The sequence below is a fragment of the Corvus brachyrhynchos genome, unplaced genomic scaffold (genome assembly GCF_000691975.1).
Source record: "Corvus brachyrhynchos isolate BGI_N302 unplaced genomic scaffold, ASM69197v1 scaffold1120, whole genome shotgun sequence".
In the NCBI taxonomy this organism is placed as follows: Eukaryota; Metazoa; Chordata; class Aves; order Passeriformes; family Corvidae; genus Corvus; species Corvus brachyrhynchos.
The window spans coordinates 399,561-420,803 of record NW_008235737.1 but is presented as its reverse complement, the minus strand read 5'-3'; the positions used below and the strand labels follow the sequence as shown (position 1 = coordinate 420,803).

Below are 21,243 nucleotides of genomic sequence, written 5' to 3'. Positions count from 1 at the left end.
GCAGGTATTTATATGCATTGACAGGATTCCCCTGAGCCTTCTCCAGGCTGAACAGTCCCAGTTTTCCCAGCCTTTCCTCTCAGGAGACATGCTCCAGTCTCTTCATCATCTTTGTCTCTTTGCTGGACTCTCTCCAGTATGTCTGTGTCTCTGTGTACAAAGGAGCTCAGATGTGAAACCAGGACTCCATCTGAGGCCTCACCAGGGCTGAGCAGAGCAGAAGGACCCTCTCTGCCCTGGCCTGCTGGCAATAATTTGTCTAATGCAGCCCAGGATACCATTAGCCCTCTTTGCTACAAGCGCAATGGTGGCTCATGCTCAACTTGGTGTCCACCGGGGCCCCAAGTCCTTTACTGCCAAGCTGCTTTCCAACTGGGTGGCTTTAGCATGTACTGTGCCTTGGTTTATTCTTCTCCACATGCAAAACTTTGCAGTTCTCCTTGTTGAACTTCAAGAGGCTCCTGTGAGCCCATTTCTCCAGCCTGTGAAGGTCCCTCTGGATGGCAGCACGACTCTGTGGCAGATCAGCCACTCTGCCCAGCCTTGTGTCATCAGCAAGTGTGCTGGGGTTGCCCTTTGCCACTCTGTCCATGTCATTAATGGGGATGTTGAATAGGACTGGACCCAGTATTGACCCCTGGAGCACACAGTGAGTTACTGGCCTCCAACTAGAACCCTGCCAGTCATCAACCTCTGGGCCTGGCTATACAGTTTTCAATCCACTTCACTGTCTTCTCACCCAGCCCATACTTGATCACTTGATCAGTGTCTCCATAAGAATTTTACAGGAGATGGTGCTGAAATCTCAGCAAAGCTCTTCTGAAGTTCAGACACAAAAATGGATATGAATCTGTAGACTTCCAAGGGAACAACTTTCAGGGAGCTGGGAGGAAAGATGGTATTATACTGATACTATGAATAGGTATGTTTGTTTGTAAATCTGCTATTACAAGCACTTCACAGAATACAGGTTAGTATTTGAAGCGCCATGAGCAACATTAAATGATGCTCACTTCTCAAATTTGACCAGTAACTGCTCAGAGAATTTTGTCAACACACTTTGTTTTCTCTGTATTCGTTTTCAAGAAAAACTGGAAATTTACTGTATTTCTGTGCTTATTATCAAGAAATTATTATTCTTACCTCTCTTTTGTCATCAACCATGTTCCATATAATTTGAAAATGCCTTAGATCATTATAACTTAAGAGCTGGTCTTCTTCAGTTGAGTAAAACAATGAGAAATTCTCCACAATGATAGCTGAAAACCACAAGAACAAAATACACCCTGAAGAAAGTCTGTTGTTACATTGTAACATTTAATTCTGTTGTGCAAACACCACATTAACAAACGCCTGTATGCTCAGACAAGGATTTTGAATGCATAAGATACTATCTTGCCACATCAGTATTCACCATGCTCACTTTTTAAGTGAGCATGTATCTTTAAGGCTGTATCTTAAATGCTGGTGAGATACCTAACCTAACATCTAAGATCAATTCAGTGAATTCCAATGATGTTTGAACAAAGGTTTTCTTTCTTCAGTTAAGCTCAGAAACCAGTGTTCCATAGGGTAACTCTACTCTACAAATAGAAAATATCTCTTTGTTCAAAAAGCTTTCATTCCCAAACTTCCTGAGTTTTAGCATTCCCCTGCCAAAGAAGTATCAAAATCATTATATGCATACAAGGTAACACTGACGGTACAAGGTAGCCTCATACCTGAACAGCACGAAAGACTCACATCTAACAAACTACGTGCCAAGATGGATCTTTTTGTTATTAATGTGTATTTTCACTTACCAACAAGCAAATTTAGCATGATGTATGCAATGATGACATAGAAAGAACAGAAATACATAAGAGCACCAGCATAATTTCCACAGTCTGTTTTCCAGTAGGTGCTGTTATCTGGTGTACAAAATGGAGGCTGAACCTTCAAACCAAAAGAAAACAAAGTAAAGTGATAATAAGAATAAAAAAACTACTAATTTCTCTGCAATCAATACAATATTTAATATTATTTCTTTAAGGCTTATTCCCAATTAGGGAATAATACTGTGGGCATTAATGTGGGCAGGTTTTTTTCTTCCTTTAGTAGACAGAAACCAGGAAAGAGAGAGAGGTATGACAAAAAAGGCTGAGGCATGGATCTTACAACCACACAGAGGGCACATTGTGCATTATGCCACTATACAGGAACAACCTGGTGCTTTGAAGCATAGTGGTTTTCAAAACGTTTCTTCCCTGCTCATTAATTTTAAAAAGGAAAGGGATATGATTTTCCTTGCAACAGAAAGCACAGATAAACATTTACTTGGGCAAAATGTAATAATTCAAGGCAGAATTTTGAGGTCATCAAGACTATCTTTCACATAGAATGAGCCAAAGTACAGGAATCAAAGACAAGGTTAATCTCAAAAGACATCTTGCCCCCGTCAAAGCAGAGATAATAGTGAAAAATTAAGTTACTGCATTTCTGATTTTGAAACCATCTTTTTATTTTTGTTTTTAAATCAACTAATAGCCTAGCTCCATGAAATATTATACTGTGAGTATGAGACTGGAACTGCAATTTGTGTGTCATGTTCCGAGGTTTAGTGAACATTATTTTCTTGAAGAGATAAAGGCAAGCCCAACATTCCTTGTACAAAGCTAAGATACAGAAAACAGTTTGAGATGGAAGGGTAGCTCTCATTTCTTGTCTACTTATCTCTGGCAGTATTGTAATTACCATGCAGTCATGCATAATTTTGTTCCAGTCTTCTCCAGTGACTATTCTGAAGAGTACAGTAATAGCCTTGCCAGCTGATGAAAAATTTGCATGTCTGTTTTAAAGAAAGAGAGAGAGAGAGAGAGAGATTGAGAATGAGAGATTGTTTCACTTCCCAAAATTAAAACACTGGCAAGAAAAAATGTTTCCATTTTCTACTGTTCTACTATTTTAACCCAAAAATAGTTACAGTATTATTTGAATGAGCTCATTGAAATATTTATTTCATGACTTAAAATACAATAACTGAACTCTAGCTCAGACACTCAATACTCAGGTCTGAGTATTTTAGCTCACTTTATCAGAGATCTAAAGAAAACTCAAGGCCAGATCCTATTTCCTGTCTCCATTTTCTTTTGTAAGCCTGATGATGACTGGGAAATAATCCAGCTAACAGCCATTTCAAAGAAGTGTCTCCTTTCTGTATCAGCCTGGTATATGGATCCTGTTCCTGGGTGATGCTAATAAGATGCAGTAGGTACACTGTGTTTGAGCAGCTTGTGGGCTAGCACAGTACTGCTTTGAAGCATATTTCAGCTGGCATAATGAAGAACAGCTCTCAGTCTGCTCTGGGTTGGATCAGGTGTCATTTGGCCCAATGCACAAGGACTTGACCGTGTCTCCTATCAGAAATTCTGTTTAGAACTCTTCAGCCAGACCTGCAGATCTGTCTGGCTTTTACCACAGATAAACTTCTCTAGCAGAATGTGATTTCTTCAGGCTGTTTAAAGAACCTCCCCATGAGGTAGGAACTATATACTGTACCTGTTAATGTTCTCTCCATATTTCACTGTACCAAATAACACCACTCCAGCAAAAGCATAACAAAGAAGCAGTAAGAACATGCCCACTATGATGAAGAAACTCTTGTACATGCTGACAACCACAGTCAGGAGCAGCATTTTTAGTGTCACCTGGAAGGACAGAGAAAAAGCAGTCCATGACAGCATTCAGGAAAGCAAAGATAAAAAACAGTTTTTACACTTGCCATTTTGACAACAAATCCTTTATACACATTCATTAATGGATGAGCTCAGTAAAATGGTACATTATGAATGTGATTTGAACTGTGTGTGCTTTTTATTTGTTATAGACATCAGCACATCTCCCTCATTTACAAGGTCAAGATGTTGCTCCTCAAGAAGTATATATAGGATATACAGTGTAGGATAGTACCGTGATGGTACAGCATAAGCTCAACTATAATATTCCAGGACCAGTATTTTCCTGAAGTATCAGCATTAGCAATGCATGAACAGTGGTGCAGTAAACTACTCTGGGCTTATCTGAAAGTGATCCTAACTGTTAGACAGAAACCACACGTACTGCAGCCTACCTAAAGGACTGTCTTCATGTATAGAGAAGGGGATTTCCTTAAGATCAGTACAGCTTCTTTAAGCTAGTAATTTCTCATGGAAGTTTGTGAAAGCCCAGGGACACCTTCCAGAAGCCTTCCAGTACCTAAAAAGGGGGTGACAAGGGAGCTGGAGAGGGACTTTTTACAAGACCATGCAGTGACAGAATAGGGGCAAGTGGCTTTAAGTTGAAAGAGGGTAGGTTTAGATTTGATATTAGGAAGAAATTCTTCACTGTGAGGGTACTGAGGCACAGGAACAAGTCGCCCAAACAAGCTGAGGATGACCCATCCCTGGAAGTGTTCAAGGCGAGGCTGAATGGGGCTTTGAGTAACTTTGTCTAGTGGAAGGTGTCTCTGCCCTTGGCAAGGGGGTTGGAACGAGATGATCTCTAGGGTCCCTTTCAACCCAAACCACTCTGTGAGTCTATGATTCTGCAAAGTTGGCCAAAGAGCATAAGATGAGAACATAATTATGAAAATTTCATAGGCTGTAGTCCTTGATAATAGGTATTACTTTCCCATGCATGTATATTTTATATTTTACTCTTGATAAATTTATTGCCCTAGATTGTCCTAACACCCTTAACTACTCTGGATGCAATGAAAAATTCCCTTTAATGGGACTGAGGGCGTCATTTTTCTTTATAATTGTGCCAAATTCCTGGGATCAGGACAGGTAAATTAGTGAAACTGACACAGTTTGTAACATGAAAGTACAAACCAATAGGTTAAAACCGTGAAAAAACTTTACAATCAATCAGAAAGCTTTGAAGGCAATCACTTGGTCTGGTTGCATAGGAGAAGCAAGGATTTTTCATTTGACTTCCAAGGCTCTACAGGCTCTGTGTAGTCTGATTGAAAGAAAACTTTTTATCTTTACTGAACAAACCCTTTGACTTACTGTTCTTAACCCTGGCAACCTAGTACAGCAGTCTTTTTATCATTTACTTTAATATGTCAGACTTCACAGAAAATATTTGGATAGTCTAAGAAGTTCTACAGCAAGGGAATGCAGTGTCACCACTTGTTAAATAAATGTGTTTGTTCTCTGCTTATGCTTATTCTGCCAGTCTACTCTCCATTACACCAGAGAAAATCCAAACACAAAAGAAATGTAAACTTGAGAAGTGACTTGCTTTGTCACCATTCCAGTGTTTCCAGAAGAACATCTTGGCCCAAAATTGTTTTTAAATTGAATATAAATCCTTTACTGTGACAAGACATACAGTGTAAAGACATAAGACACAGACCTGCAGTCTGGAGGAAGAAACTTTTTTAAGAGAGCACTATCATATCAAAATGAGTGCATTCAACCACCACTACAATAGTCTTGCAGCAAAAATAAATAAAGAGCATGCCCATCACACCTCACTGAAATGGAAAGGGCTGAAAGTAGCATAGTGTATGTTCAGAATGGTAGAGAGCATTTTTAAAAGCTGCAGGATTGCAGCTGCATTTTGTTTTCTTAAAAAAATTAACTTTTCCAGTAACCATCGCACTATTATACAATATACTTAAAATCCTGACATTGTAAAGACAGCATGTAAAGTTGGAGACTGCTGCTTGAAATCTCCTTTTTTTTCTCCTGGAAAACTGAGCCTTACAGAATTTTCACTAGAGATGCACAGCATCCAGTCCTTTAATCTATACATGAGCACTGCAATAGTTGTAGTTCCTAATTTGTACTTACATGCTTCCCACAAATGGAGAAAAACCTGAAGACGATTACACATGCCCCCATCATGTACGTGTATGCATTCTGGAACACAAACACAGAAGACTTAATATATGGTCCCCCAGGAATCTCTTGAACAGATCACAAGAACTGATTTTTTAGTAATGTAGGGCAGTCCCCATATAAAATAAATCATAAACTAGTAGCAACAATATAAAGAACACAAACCCAACCTCCTCACACGTCAAGCCAAAGAAACGTCAGTCCTCTATTAATTATGTCCATCAGGCCCAGTGTACTCATCTAGGCAATTGCTGGGTTACAGAAACTCCTCAGACCTTCCAAGCTACTTAGCAGCTCCCTGAGCAAACTGTGAATGTCAGGGCAAAATGACTAGTCACACAAAACAGAACAGAAACAAACAGAACTTGGGGCAGACAAGAGAGAATCCTGCAGACATTATAAGGTTGTGACTTTGACAACTTGTGATTGATGACAAGTATCAACCACCCCTTCTCCTTCTCCTGTAAATAAAGAAACCAGGAGTGTAGTCAAATTTAAAAAACATGTGAAATGGAGAGCTGATTTCCTCCACTCTCCTTCATGTGTCTTCTTGAATTAAACACTGCCCCTTAACCAACACCAGTGGTATAGAATTGCTGTTGGGTTTGGCAGGGTTTGTCTAGTTCAGCAGTTTTGAACCTATGTCTTCTTCCAGTCCTCTGCTCCTGTTTGTATTCTGTACCTTGCCTCTTTCTTCCTTCATGCTCATAAGACTGTTAGCAAGAACTCTCACTTCTCTTCAGTCTCCTTCCTTTCCTCACTTACATCCCTCCAAAAGACTTGTTTTCTACCACATTTACACACTCTAACTTGTACCAGTAAGACCATTTTTGCACTACATGATTGTCCAAGACAATGATTCGTTCTTCTTAGCATCAAACTTAGTTTCTTTCAGACATATTTCAGCCTTATTGAACTCTCAAACGTTTATCTGAATATATACCAGCAATCCTACTGCTGGTGCTTAAAGACAAAATAATTTTAATCACTGGAATTGCATTTTGTATATCTTACCAGTAAGGCAAAGTGAAGTATCACCCATATAACTCCAAGAGATGTCACCAAGAGATCATACCGATTTCTTCTGCTTTGCCAGAAGCCAGAAGGTGACATGGCAATAATCTTCATCGTGACCTACGGATAAAAAAATTCTAACTTGTAATGAAGAAATGATTATTCCTTGCCATGAGATCCTCTTCCATTCCCCAAAATGTTTGACTGGGTCCATTTTATGAAATAGTTTCAAACAATGAGGGGTAGATTTCACATCAGCTAAATATTCCCACGTGCACTAACTGGATAATATTAGCTTCCCTTGGATGAAGGAAAACTGGCACTTGTGTAAGACCACAGATGACCAAGGGATAGACAGCATTCTGAAATGTCTCGTCTCCATCAAGTATCAAAGACAGACTTAATGCTTAATGTATAGATTGCTGAGGTGAATGTGGGCTTCAGATAGCTTAAAGTTAAATAAGTCATGTCAATAACGTAGCTAAAAAAGCTAGCAGTATCCTAGCTAGCTAACTGTCTGTAAGCAAGCTAAAATGACATAAACACATCTGAACTCAGGAATATAATTGTGTTCTGCAGCAACCACAGTTTGGATTAATTAAAAAGCTTTCATATATTGCAAATATTTCTTGCTTTAAGGAATACTCTGTACTCATAATCATCTCTACTCAGCAGCATGTAAAAAAAAAAGCTAAGAACAGTAAAGACAGTACGTTTTACAATGTACCTGGTAAAAGACAGCTTCCAAAGTGCTTGACATTTCCAATTTAGGTTACAGGAATGCAGATGAGAAGCTCAAGAATAGATACTAATAGTCACAGAAATAGTCACATCAGGTAACAGATACCAAGGTAGAGTGATGCATTTAAAGGGAACACTTAAGAGTTTCTCATATACAAGTTGTATTAAATCTCAGAGCAGGTTAAGAGTCACTATAAAAAGGCTATAAATGTCAGGCATTCATTACGTTATTTTTTCCATCCCACCTTGCAACCCTGCCATTTAACATTTCTGAAAATGAAACCAGATATAAGAGGACACTAGCTTGAGGTAAAAGGCTGATTTTCCAGTTAGCTTTTTACCTTATAATGTTTTCTGAAGCCTGACTACAAAGTGAACAATGTGGTCTCTGAATCTCTAATTATCATTTGAGTTACCTAAGGTATCTTGACTCCTTATACCAGATTTACAGTCACCTGAGATGCCCTAGGGAACTGGAGATGGATGGATGGATGGATGGGACTTGCAAGGATGACATAAGACCTGTAAACATCCCTGGCATTCTGGAGTGGCTAGTGGAGGTAACTGAATTTCACCCTTCACCTCCCTTGATCACAGTAACAGCTTAAACACCTACCTCACATGTAGAATTTAAACACCTAGCTTCAGGTGTCCATAAACTTGAACTGAATACCACACCATGGAAATAAAAAAAAAATCACATCTCCCTTTACTCTGTCATCATCAGTGTGGTAACAAAAGTGAGATCTTCAAATTCTTCCTATTTTCTATACCACATATTTAGGATGTAAGCAGTAGAGGTTTAAGGCTGAATCAGGAGGTGTAGGGTTGGACACGGGACCATCAGCTATGCAGAAAGCAGACAGCAGACTCTGAAACCAGACTGTGCTGCATTAGGGAAGATCCTGGTCAAGAAGCTGCTTCCTCTCTCCATAAATTGTGTGTGCACTCACAGTGTGATAGCTTGCCTGTTGAGACAGCCAACAAATTTTTCTTGGCTCTGACAAAGTTCCTTTGAAATTCTAGAAGTGTATTTGTTTCCCTGGCAGTATAAGAGAAAAAAGTATTTCCAAAGACATAGTTACTAGGTAAATTAAAACCTGCCTGAGTATGACACAAATAAAACTTTTCTGTGTTTGCACAGTCTCTCCAGAGATACTGATTTCTCCTGGGTAGGGAAAAGAGAAGCAACAACATGGACATACTCTAGCTACAGCTGCTACAAGGTCTTCACTTCATTGTTTATTCATCACTGCTGGCAAAACCTATCAATGGAACATAGGAACTGTCATACTGGATTAGAGCAGTGGGAAACATAGTCTACTATCCTGTTTCTGATAGTGGTCAGTGTCAGCTATTCAGTGGGGACTGACAAGAAAAGTAGTCAACCAGAAACTTACAAAGAATTGTGTACTAACCTAACCACAGAGGAAACATCTTCTTTAGGATCATAAGTGTGTGCTTTGTTACACTATGGATATCCTTATACATTAAAAAATATACGTTTTTCAAAATGTGTTTAAATCATTAGATTCCAGTCTTATGAAAATAGGCTAAATACACCTTGCAGAGATTGTAGTAACAATATTCTCATAGATAGAGAGCTGCTACCACACAGGAGCCAGACTTGTGCAACAAAAGATAGACAATACTGGAGCTGGGGTGCAGCTTATTAAAAGATATTAAAATGAAGTACGATACTTAAAACAAAATGGAGGAAGGTTTGATTTTTTCACAGCTACAGAGTAGTGGGGAACACATCAGGAAAAACATAAATGAATGAAGCAGAACTTCCATTAGACAACATAGACCTTTTGTTGTATGGAGGGAAGGTAACATGAGATGTTCTGCAAGAAAAGAGTTCACTGGGTTCACCAAAGTACACTGTTAAATACTCAGACTTGAATATATATCAAAAGACACAAAGCTCAAGGTTGTAGAGAAGTATGACTATAACACATTAAAAGTTTCTTCTTACATGTTTAAAGACAAGTGACACGGAGAACCCTGAACGTACACATTCAGAAATAAACACCACTGTGAAGAATGAGAAGCATCCCTAAAGACAAAATGAAATATATAAATACAAGTCTTAATCTCAAGAAGTCATAAATATACTACTTTACCTCAAGGACAAAAATGAAGGTGAAAACAACAGACATTGTTGCTAAAGGCACAGTCACTGGATCTGCAGCATCCCACTGAAAAGCAAACATAATCCATTCATAGAAGAATAGCTGTTAAACAGAATAAATGCCTCTTCACTGCCTTAACTTTTCTTGAGGGTTTTGTTATGAATAGATTTCACTTTAAAATATACTCAGATAGGAATGGCATCTCGGTGTGCTCTCTCAGGTTTACAGCTTAATTAGAAATTAAAAACAGTGGACAACACTACAAAAAGGCAGAAATTGACTCAGCTCCACATTACAATTAATCTACAGTGATCTATGCCAACTGAGATTGCTGTATCTAGGAGTCATGTTCATCACACTAATGGCTCAACTGATCATTAACTGGTGTTAGGAAATGTGCAACACATGCTGTACTACTGTAATGAAACGTTTAAAAGAGACACAATTACCTTAACTGATAACAACACAGACTGGGCCAGAACAAGTACAGCAATAGTTCTCTTAAAAAATGGATGCTGAGTTATATCATACATCTTAGCTCTAAAGCCATCGTTATCTGAAAAAGAAAGAGTTTGAGGAGGAGGAGAGCTAAAATACAAAATGACATTTCCCCCTTATTTCTTGACATATTTTCCATGTTCATTAGCGGCAAAATAATCCTTTCCCATTTTCAAAATACATTTCTAATTTTCTGACACAATTTTCCATATCAAACAGGGCTTCTGAACATATAATTTCAAATACTGAACACGAGTGTTGCATGAAAGCTTTGGTACTTTTACGGCAAGTGCATCATTCAACTGCTGTCAGGTTAATACATTCCATTCATATCATTACAGCCAACTGCAAATATTTTTCATTTAGAAATTCATTTTTTCATTAAGGCTTATCCTAAAACCATCGAAGCACAACCTTTTTTGGGTTGATTTTAATAGCCTTATGGAGAGATCTGTAGTTGGAGCCTGTTTCCACATTAACTTATGCACAACCTCCTAGTGGCCTCACGATTACAGTTTTAATTTGAATTGCAGACTCCTGGGGAATTACGAACACTAGGGCTCAACATGAATAAAATCAAAATATCTTTGATACCCGGACGAGGTGGGAGATGAAGAGGTTGCGCTATCTTCAGTCTGCTTTTCAGATCCTCCCATCGTCTCTGATCTACAGTCAGTAAAGCTGTCCCCTTAATATACAAAGAGAAGCATATAAAAGCTTTTGTCATTTAACAGCTAGAGTGTTCAGCACTGCAACATGAAAACAACATTCTCCTTGGTGGCTGAGATAAAGTTACATACACAACTTCCCTTAAATAACACACTGTTTGGGGAAAGAAGTCTGAAGTATCAGCTGTTACTCAAGAGGATTTCTGGATGCATTAGCTGTGAGTTTCTGGGACTCAACTCAGCAGGCACAGTTGCTGCCCTGTGTAGCAGCAGCCCAGTGTGGGCAGTGAAACACTGCAGGAGGTCTTCCATTTGACTGAATGTCATTTGCCAGGAAGCAGAATGGTGGATTTTGTCTGGACTTTGCAGCAGAAAATCCTGTGGCTTGCTAGTGCTACTACAGTTTCTTCAGGGAAGGAGCCCTCCAGGACACCACCGCTGCTCTCCACAGCTCTTCTGCTTGGGGTGTAATTGAAATAAAATAATAGTATGCTATGAATCTACAAGAGTTCTCCACAGAGGAAGCTCAAAGAGAAGTGAAGACACACCTTTAGTGTGGGTGGTAGTAATGCGTGTAAATGTTCACATAACATAGCAAACTTCAAACAGAATTCAATGTTATCTAAAATGACCTTCAAAGGAAAATAAGTTCCTTATCACTTCAGAGAACTGTAAAATCTCATAGAAGGATTCTAGAGTTACAAAAACAAAGGAGACCTTTCAAGGTAAATGTCAAAAGCCTGTCTCCCAGACACTTGGCTCCTGTCCCAGTCAGAAAAGAGCCGCACTGAGCTGGGTGAGGGCTGGTGTGATCTTTGGGGCTTCCTGGGCATTGGCTTGTGTAGATGCTGGAACTGTGGCTGGCTGTGCAACTGATAAGGTCAGGATTTCGTCCTCTTAGTGATCATAATCTCTTTATAGAGCTGTGTTCCTAGATGGTACCCTGGGAAGAGGTGCCTTCCAACACAGTGTGGACAAAGTGACAGATGTAAAGATGCTGGTTATTCCTGTCAACCCCAAACGACACCATTTAGAAACACAGATTAAAAGACAACACCTCAATGAGCATGTCTGGTTCATATTCTTGGAGAGCCTTCACAGCAAACAAGACAAAAGGTGGCAAAAAAGAGTGGACTTTTGTAAAATCTAGAAATAATGGTGCCAAATTGCTTTGTTGCTCAGAAACTGCCAGTTCCACAAGCAGGATCATCATAAGGGAACCACAGAGCAGAGCACTGCAAGCAGATCTAGGGCTGGAGGAGCTGTGCTTACATTTGGACTTCAGCTCAAAGTGCTAGCTAATATTTTAGTTGATCATATCTTCACTGCTGACTGAACTCCTGGAACTTGGGAGCTGTGACAAGTGATAGGTGGGAATTGAAATGGGGCTGGGGGTTGGAATAATTTGGGCTGTTGCCCTGTCACTGGTACAACCAAGGACACAGCCCAGAGCTTGCTGCAGTACTTGCCAGTCCAGCATTTCCACAGCTGCAGTTCCAACTCATATGAAAAACTAGAGCATATCTGAAATTATAATATTTTTTCTTTTTAGAAAATTTAGAAATTTGTTCTCATGTAAAATAGTTTATTCAGTAATTGTCCAACTCCGATCCTTGTCAACAACTCCTGTAATTGTTCTAACCATATATCAGCCATGAAATTTCTAAAGAAAATATCTACTTTAAACACTAATATATTGGTCAAGTAACTAGTTTTAAGAAAATGCAACCTAATCTCACACTGTGGATTGTTTTGCTCTCACTCTCTGGGCTAGTTGCCAGCCATCCCTCTACAATTTTCTTTTTAGTTTCTGGGCATTTCTTCACTCTATTTGAATATTAATTGGGTTGAAACTCTTGCCCACTTAATTAACATTAATCTTTTCAACTCAAATCTGAAAACATTTTCTTTTCCCTATAGTAAATACATAAAAAGTAACAAGAAGTCAAGAAAAAAGAAAGAAAAACAAACATTACATGCCACTGCCTGTTACTAAGAAACAACTGAAGAAGCTGAACCAGAACATATGAAAGACTTATACTTTAAGTATCATGTGAATTCTATAGAAATACTGCCTGATGCGCCTGTTCAGTGTAATTTACAGGGAACTGTTACTAGTGAGCAAGGACAAAAAGCATAAAGCTTTTTGTATTCATCTGTGTATTGACAAATTTGAAGGAAGAGTAATATTGCATAGCTGTACAAGAAGTGACAAAAGCATCTATAAAAATCCAGTGGAATTCTCATACTGTAGAAATTTCAGTTTTGTTAATTCACCAGTCAAAATTTAGTGAAGAAGAAAAGAAATTATTAGCACATTGCTCCTTGTTCTCTAGAACAGATACATTTTAACAGGAATGACTGCACTTCATCTCACCAAAATTACGCGAACATAAAAATACATTCAGAACAGGAGAGATTTTAGGCAATTTTTTTGGCTCACAATCTTCTTGACCCCATTTCATGATGCCCTGCTTGCCCACATTAATGCACAGTAAAGTGCTGCTTGGCTCCTTTCCAGAAGGAGTGAAGTGGTTTCCCTGATGGACAAACTCAACTGTTGTGTTTGCTGCTGAGCTCAGGTCAGGGCCATAGCCAGCGCCCAGCTCCAGCACGAACACACTGGGCTGTCACACATCTCCACACCCCACAGCGTGTAATCATCCTTTCCCTCCCATGCCACAAGTGATAAAAATATCCTATCTCATTATTTTTGTGAGCTTGAACTGAAAGATGAAAAAAATTAATAATTTTGTCTTGATGCCTCAGAGGCACCATAATAGGCTCAGAAAAAACCCTCAGATTAAAGGTTGTGCAGTGTATGTGCAGCAGTCCCATCCAGAGGATTCTACCTTTTAACAAGTGTAGACATGAGCTGCTGGGAAACAATTCCTCTGGGGGCAGGTTTTTCTCCTTTTCAGGGTAATCCAAAAAGCCCATGTGAACTTGCCTAGAACACTAGCTACCTTTTTATTTGAGTGATGGACAATTATTTCTACAATGTACTCTGCTGTTTGTAAGGAAAAAGCCACTCAGCTTTACTTTGGATCTGAAATACTGCAATGGGAGGGTTCTAAAGAGACCCCTTAGTTGCAACACATGGAAGCATAACGTCTTTTTATCTGCCACCACGTGTGCCTACATCAAGCTAAACAGCTGCATCTGTAAATACATCTTGCTTTATGTTTAATCTCCATCTAGCAGCACAGCTGCACTATAAATAAACTCTAACAGCTTTGTTAGAGTGTGTGATGGATTGCTGTCATCACAGGCTTCAATTTTGTAGCAAGTATGGATCAAGTGTATCTGAAGCCATATTTGCAGTCTCGCAAAACGTAAGGTTGGTAAGGCAGTACTAAAGACAGCCTTATCAGGTAACGTAGACAGCATAATATCAGTTTCAGATTTCTTACAGAGCCAGTTCTCCACTCAATAAACCCCCCTCACTCAGAATAAACCACCTCACTTAGTACCTTGTTTTCATTAAAATTAGCGATGACAACTCCAACAAAAAGGGTCAGTCCAATCATGCAGCCAAGGAATACAAAAACATGGATGTAGATTCCATGGATCTGAATAGACAAAAATAAGTAATAGTCAAAAAAATTCATAGTTACTTGTTGTAGAATTGAAAGACTCTGATGTGTTTCCTTACCGGACCGACACGATGAATAATAACATCTCTGACTTCCACCCAGCCTTTTAACGAAAGAACTTCAAATAGTGCCAGCATTGCATTGCCCACATTGTCAAAATTAAAATTCCGAGGATTTGCCCTGAAATGCAGTACACAAATAGGTGTAACTTCAGCAGTAAAGTTGTTCTATTTCTTACCTTGATTCTTCATAGTCTAACTTGCAAAGTTGGTGTGAAACCTCTGAAACATATCAAAGTTTCATATCAGGAATAAGAAAACAATAGCAACAGCAATAAATATGTAAAGCATAACTTTTTAGATCCCTGTGTATGTTTTGTTTTCTTACTCAGACTCTGACTCACAGTAGTAAAGCTTATAACATGTTCAAGGCCAGGTTGGATGGGGCTTTGAGCAACCTGGTGTAGTGGGAAGTGTCCCTGCTCATGGCAGGGGGGTTGAAGCTAGAGAATCTTTAAGATCCCTTCCAACCCAAACCATTCTATTGACTCTATGTTGCTGCATTTTAATGCTTTTGCCAGTGACATAAGAAAAATACAGAATTCAAGAAAACAATCGATCTGATGGCATTGGCCAGATTCTAAAATAAATTTACCTGCAGGAGATAATTCTCTAACACACATAAAAGATCTGGACTCCAAGGTCAGTGAGATGGTTTAGAAAATGCTGTTCTCTGTTTCATTATCACGAGGAACTGATAGTATAAAGCAAAACTTACTGAGAGGACGTCACATCTTCTTGGCTTTCCTATACCATCTGCTCTGACCTTTTTTATCAGTTGAGATTCAAGACAATGTTTCCAGCTTAACATTAAAAGTACTCTCTTTGGGCTAGGTTAGCACTTTGCTCTGCCTCTACAATCTGAGCCAGATAATCCAAGGAGCCCAATGAGTTTTCAACAGTTTATAAGGTAAATAGTTGTATTCCAGAAGAGTTATTAAGTATTTGGTGCTTCTGGAATCCAACCATTCGGTGAAAAGAGAACTCTCAGATGTAGATACTTCTTTTTATTGCAGTCCTTATATTAAGATCTGGCTCTTGAAAATCTGGCCTGACAACCAACAGGTGGTATAAATGTCTTTGTGGTAAAACATTTTTCTGCAATAACAAAGCATTCCCCAAAGTTTACAGTTATGCTGATTAAGACAGTTTTTGCTTATTTCTGGATCAAGCTGAACAGGATTGGATTTGCTTACTCGAGGAAGAATTTCTCTGAAGTATACAGAAACAAAGACTTCTGCAGATGTCAGAGTTTCACTGACTGTTCAAATCACAGCATACTATTTCATTAGTGTAGGGTGGCTCTGAATCTACCACTGCTGGTACATTCTTTATCCACAGACATGGCCAATTAAAATAATTGTAGCTGTTAAGCTGATTTTGCAAAATGCCAACCAAGTGAAAAATATAAACAATTAAAAAGAGTGAGTTTTGCCTGTTCAGGTGTTGGAAAATATTAACTGGACTTCATCAGAACACTAATCAAAAACATACATTAGCTTTTAAATAATTTTGACTGCACTTCTGCACCAGATAGACCACAAGGATTCCCTGCACTGGAAAAAAAAAGAAACTGCTAGCTGGCATGGTTGATGACCATAGAAGAGAAAGGCTGTTTTTAGACATGATATGATCATTTGTTTTTATGGGTAGCTGTAGGCAGGTTGATTTCCATTTCTTTTTCTTCCCATCTTTTCCTATCTATTCTTAGGTTCTATTGTTGCTTTATGGCTCTCAGGATGCCTTCATAATAGTCCTAAAGAACAACTAAGTGATGATACTTTTCAAGAAAATAGCTCCTGCTGTAATAATAACCAAATCAAATCTAATTCCTATATAGGTTCAGTACCTAGCAGGTTTTTTTTCTTCCTTTCTGTTTATGAAGTGGAGGTTAAGTCTGGAAAATTTCATATTTCTGGCTTTTTACTAAATATGCCAGAATTTTTACACTTAATATCATTTGAGTTACAATAAAACCCCTCCACAAGTAATTTGATGTCATCACATTTGAACCATTTTTCTACACCAACAGCTGCATTTTTGAAGAAAGACAGGCCAAAGTGTAGCAACTCACCAGACTCGTGGCACCCAAAATCCAGGCTTTTTCTCTCCAGGTCTTAACTTTAAATTGAGATTTTTGGAAACACTTACATTTATTCTGAAGATGCCATGACAATCTTCCTATAGTGAAATAAACCACAGACTGAGATTAAACAGAACCCTGTGAGAGATGCCAACATGGCAGCATAAATAGCACATTTGCCATGATGGGAAAGCAATATACACAGAAATGAAGGGTTATTTATAAGTCTGTGATTAATAGTCATGGACCTTTACCCACATGAGAAATACATCTTTCCTTCAGGACTGACAGTGCTGTACAATTTGCAAGACTACATAGCCTTTCACCTCTTTCCTGAAGACCACTGCTCCCTTTAGGTGATGATGATATTTCTCCAAATGAAGTAAGAAACACAGTTAACTTTCTCCATGTAACCCACATGGCATCCCCAGTGATGTAGACCTCTAGCAGTCTAACCTGTTTTTCAGTTGCGGACCTAGGAATGCAAAGGTGTCATTTTCCATGATTAATTCCATGTGCCAGCCAGTCTTTTGCAGATAACATGGCATTCATTTGACAATTTTTTTTTAAGACAGTCTCCAATATTTGGACCTGCTTTACTTTTTATGTGGAAACCCATCCTTACCCTCAGTTGCTGACTCCTCTATCACCTTTCCCTCCATCATCCTGCTTCTGAAGAAGAAAGAGCCCAAGATCTCTGTTTCTCATATGATAGCTCTGATTGCCCCACTTGCTTTCCCCAGCAGGCAAAAATGGCACAAAGTACCATTATTTGGAAGCAGAAAAGCAGTTCTTACCCTAGAGATGATGTGAGGATCATTGCATTTAGCCAGTTTTCCAGCAAATAGCTGCACTCCAAAGCTTGCGAAAACAAGCATTAATGTCAGCAAAAGAATAGAAACCTGTAAAAATGAAGTTGTACTTGTCAACCTCTTCTTCTGCAGACTTGAAGAAGAGGATCAGCTCCCTTGGTGAACTGCAGGGAGGATTGTTTTGTGGCATAAACCTGGAGATACGGCTTTTGTAACAGACATGTTACTTTAGGTTCTGATCCAGTAACCAGGTGCTGTGTTATATTAGTCTTATTTATAACATAGGATCTAAGAATTGCAGATAAGGATGAAAGCTTTCTTGCACTCAGTGTACTACCTTGCTAAATTCTGTATGCATAAGAATTGCCACTCACTTTAAATACATTGTTTGAGTACTTGCATATGTGCTGCTTCTGTTTTGCTGATTCAGGCTAATTAAGCTGATTAAGCCGTTGTTGGGTATTTAATTCCAGGATAGCTCCAATAAAGATAAGCATGGGCAAATTAAAATGTAAATATCTTTAACAGAATACAGTATCTATGGAATGCCCACTAGCTTTTTACTTTTTGTCCTTGTTCTATTGCTGTCTACAAGTATTCTGTAGCTTAGTGTTTTATAACAACCTGACCTAGTAAAGCATTCTGTTAAGGAATAAAATGGCTGTTGCTTAGGCTGCCCAATATCACATAGGGTCCCAAGACAATAGATTATGTTCTGATCAAGCAATTGAAGACTCCATTGTTGTTCTTATTACTATAAGTGCATGACCATGATCATAATAGTAACAAAAAAGATGTAATGAACAACTGTATTGTTTTTGGCTGCCTCTCAAAAAACTTGAAGGTAGAGATCTGCAGCTCAGAAACCAGGTTTACTTTTGTTCTTGCAGAGCTGCCATCCGCTACTACTCATCTTTCTTGACCAACTAGAACTGTGAATAAGAGGTAGATTTTTTTTCAGTAGTCCTATGTAATTATGACCAAATGTATGCTAAGCAAGTAATATAATTTATAAAAGAATTATTACAGCAGCTTTATTCAGTATGAGTTACTTATATTCTAACTTTTAGCCTGTTGTGTGGTCATTTGCAGTGACAGCCACAATGAAATATAAACAGACAACAGCAGTGAAAAGAACAGAAAGCATGAATTTTATATCAAAATATTAACTTATTACACCTTCATACATTTTTACAAGAAAAAAAAATTGGCACATACCAAAAAAATTTCCTTAAAGCCACTAAACAGCTCTCGCACCACCTTCCTCATCTGAGGGACCAGTTTGAAAATTCGAAGAGGTCGGAGGCAGCGGAGCACCATTAGGAGCTGAGCTCCAGATTTGGCAGGGACGTTCTGAGGCATCCAGCACAGGAATATCAAACTCACCTGGGGGTAACAGGACAGGAAGAGGCAAAGAAGGATCAGGCTTACAATGTCTTACCTGGCATAGACACAGCACAGAAGGTCAAAGAGCACTTCTCTATCTTAAAATTAGAGGAAAGAATAAGGCAAAAAAAATCTTTTTTACAAAAAGGGCTTAGCTCTCTTATGCCCTGGCTTATTGTCCTAACTAATGGACATCAGCTTGTCTTTGTCTCCCCCTTTGACTCAAAATTGGTTTTATAATCTTAATCAGATGGAGTAGTTCCCAAAGGAAAAATAAATTAGGCTGATTTAAAAGACGGACACAAACTATATTCTTGGAGCAGGCAGCATTATGCCTCTCCCTCCTTCTCATTTCAGACATTCTACCCTGAAACTGAGAAATCCTCACCTGGAAAGTCTGTTAACAGTTTTCCTGACAGTTTTTCCTACTACATTGTTACAGGCATAAGCGGTTTTATCACCATGTGGTTTCATCACACGAATGTTATGTATTTGAAAGTGTTTTCAAACAGCATAGTTGTGTCATGTAGCCTGAACAATCTCTGACAAATGGTTATTGATTTAAAGTCTCTTAAGTGCTTCTTGTTTTTTAAAAGCCAGTGTTATTATAGGGGGACAGAGGTGAGAGTATGACAAAGAAGTAAGTGCACAAAAAAATGAAGGATCAAGATGATATCACCAATGATTTAAAACAGAATATAATTAAAAAAAAAAAAATTAAAGGACAGCCACCCCACCAAAACAAACAGACTTGCCAGTGCTTCTGACTTTCTTCCACATTCTTTTAACATCACCACAGTCACATTTGGAATATCCAAACTACACCACCTAAATTTTCCTTCAGACAAGCAGAGGGATTCAGAGAGATTTCAAGAAACTAAAGCACATAGGAATTGTGCATACTACAGTTTGCACAGGGTTTTGTACAAGTATGCATATTTTTATTTATGCTAACAATAGAATCTTTGATACAAATTGGTCATGACAAATTTTATGCAGCACATCTGCCTGGTGGATTAATCTCTGAAAGATTTAATCTAAATCCATCAAAGCCATTTTTCTCAGTAATTTCTTCAGTTAGAAATTATTTCATACTCTATTATACTGAGCACAGTTTTTGACACATTCTGTGGTGTTTACTGTCATATGTGAAGAGGAAATGGACACCATCCTCTTGTATTTAAATGCAAGAGATTTCCCAGAAAAAAAGGGCACTATTGAGAAACTTTTCCCTGAGAACCACGACTGATAGATATAGGATATAGAAAAATGTTGCTTTGCTTTCTTCTACAGCAATACCAGCAACAAAGATGTGCCCTCTGTCAAATGGTAAAGGCTTTTGAAACACCTTCAGTAAAGCAGGAATATTGTTGAGAGGGGAAGAAGCAACTAGTATCTATGAAACAGGTAAAATAAAGATTCTCCTGCATAAAAATGCTGAAGCAATGTCAGAGATCTTGAATTTACTCTGAAGGAACATCAGATCTGATAGTAAAAACATATCAACAAATAAAGAATTAAAAGGGGCCATACAATGACCCCACACTAAGTTGCCAGGTGTTTATCACATCAGTGTATTTTTAGACGTCTAAACAAGTATTTGTACAGATAACTGATAGGACTGCACATGAAAACAATGGTGTCTGAACACAAAGTACACTACTGCATTTGTATCATAGTATAGAGCCAAACCTTTTCACACTACTAAACATTTATATAACCAAATATATAAAAATTAAGAATGTCACAACAAACTTCAATAAATATAGAAACTTACAAGATATATAAATATGTCCATAACTCCTCCAAAGTCCCTAATGACAGCTGTTGGTGTAAAGAACAAGCCATCTGCCATAATCTTCAGATTAAGCTCAATACTCATGAATATTACAAAAACATACTCAGCAATCTGAAAATCAAAGCAGAGAACAATCATAGTTTAGGAATAGGCAGTGGAGAAAAGCAAGGTGACTGGGGTTCAATAATTGTAAAACGATTCGGTGGCAGTACCTGGAGTGTTGGAGCATGCATAACTCTTCTAAAAGGGGATTCAAACATCATGGAAATGCAGGAGCATATCGTAACAATAATCATGACCCAGTCCAGGTAAGTAACCAAACCCAGCAAGTCACTGCGAACGATACATAAGGAAGTGCCATTACAGAAATGCCCAGAGCTCTGTGTACCTGTTTTGTGCCTACACTACAGTTAAGTGCTTTCCTATGAAAAATAAATTGAGCTGTGTCAAAGATTTCAGTATTTCAGAAACATGTAGGAAACTAGAGGAGTTACATGCAAGTGAAGAAGAAAAGTTTGATTAAAAAATTCTCTTCCTGTTCATCCTTCTCCCCAAACAACTCCATAGTAAGAAAAACATTTTTTTT

General features: G+C 38.4%; 1 protein-coding gene across 6 annotated transcripts in view; it reads right to left on the bottom strand.

Moving 5' to 3' along the window:
- The window catches only part of NALCN (sodium leak channel, non-selective), a 238,893-nt gene that overhangs the window by 8,643 nt on the left and 209,007 nt on the right, over positions 1-21,243 (bottom strand). For all 6 annotated transcript variants that reach the window (XM_017733360.1, XM_017733412.1, XM_008633570.2 and 3 more), the window contains 16 exons: positions 20,870-20,990; positions 20,637-20,768; positions 18,692-18,859; positions 17,459-17,563; positions 16,653-16,759; positions 14,579-14,699; positions 14,397-14,495; positions 10,850-10,943; positions 10,207-10,313; positions 9,749-9,823; positions 6,882-7,001; positions 5,820-5,888; positions 3,538-3,686; positions 2,734-2,827; positions 1,803-1,935; positions 1,144-1,259 (listed from right to left, as the gene is read on the bottom strand). In XM_017733360.1, the coding sequence (XP_017588849.1) occupies positions 1,144-1,259; positions 1,803-1,935; positions 2,734-2,827; positions 3,538-3,686; positions 5,820-5,888; positions 6,882-7,001; positions 9,749-9,823; positions 10,207-10,313; positions 10,850-10,943; positions 14,397-14,495; positions 14,579-14,699; positions 16,653-16,759; positions 17,459-17,563; positions 18,692-18,859; positions 20,637-20,768; positions 20,870-20,990 (1,810 nt within the window). The remainder of the gene's footprint in view (positions 1-1,143; positions 1,260-1,802; positions 1,936-2,733; positions 2,828-3,537; positions 3,687-5,819; positions 5,889-6,881; positions 7,002-9,748; positions 9,824-10,206; positions 10,314-10,849; positions 10,944-14,396; positions 14,496-14,578; positions 14,700-16,652; positions 16,760-17,458; positions 17,564-18,691; positions 18,860-20,636; positions 20,769-20,869; positions 20,991-21,243) is intronic.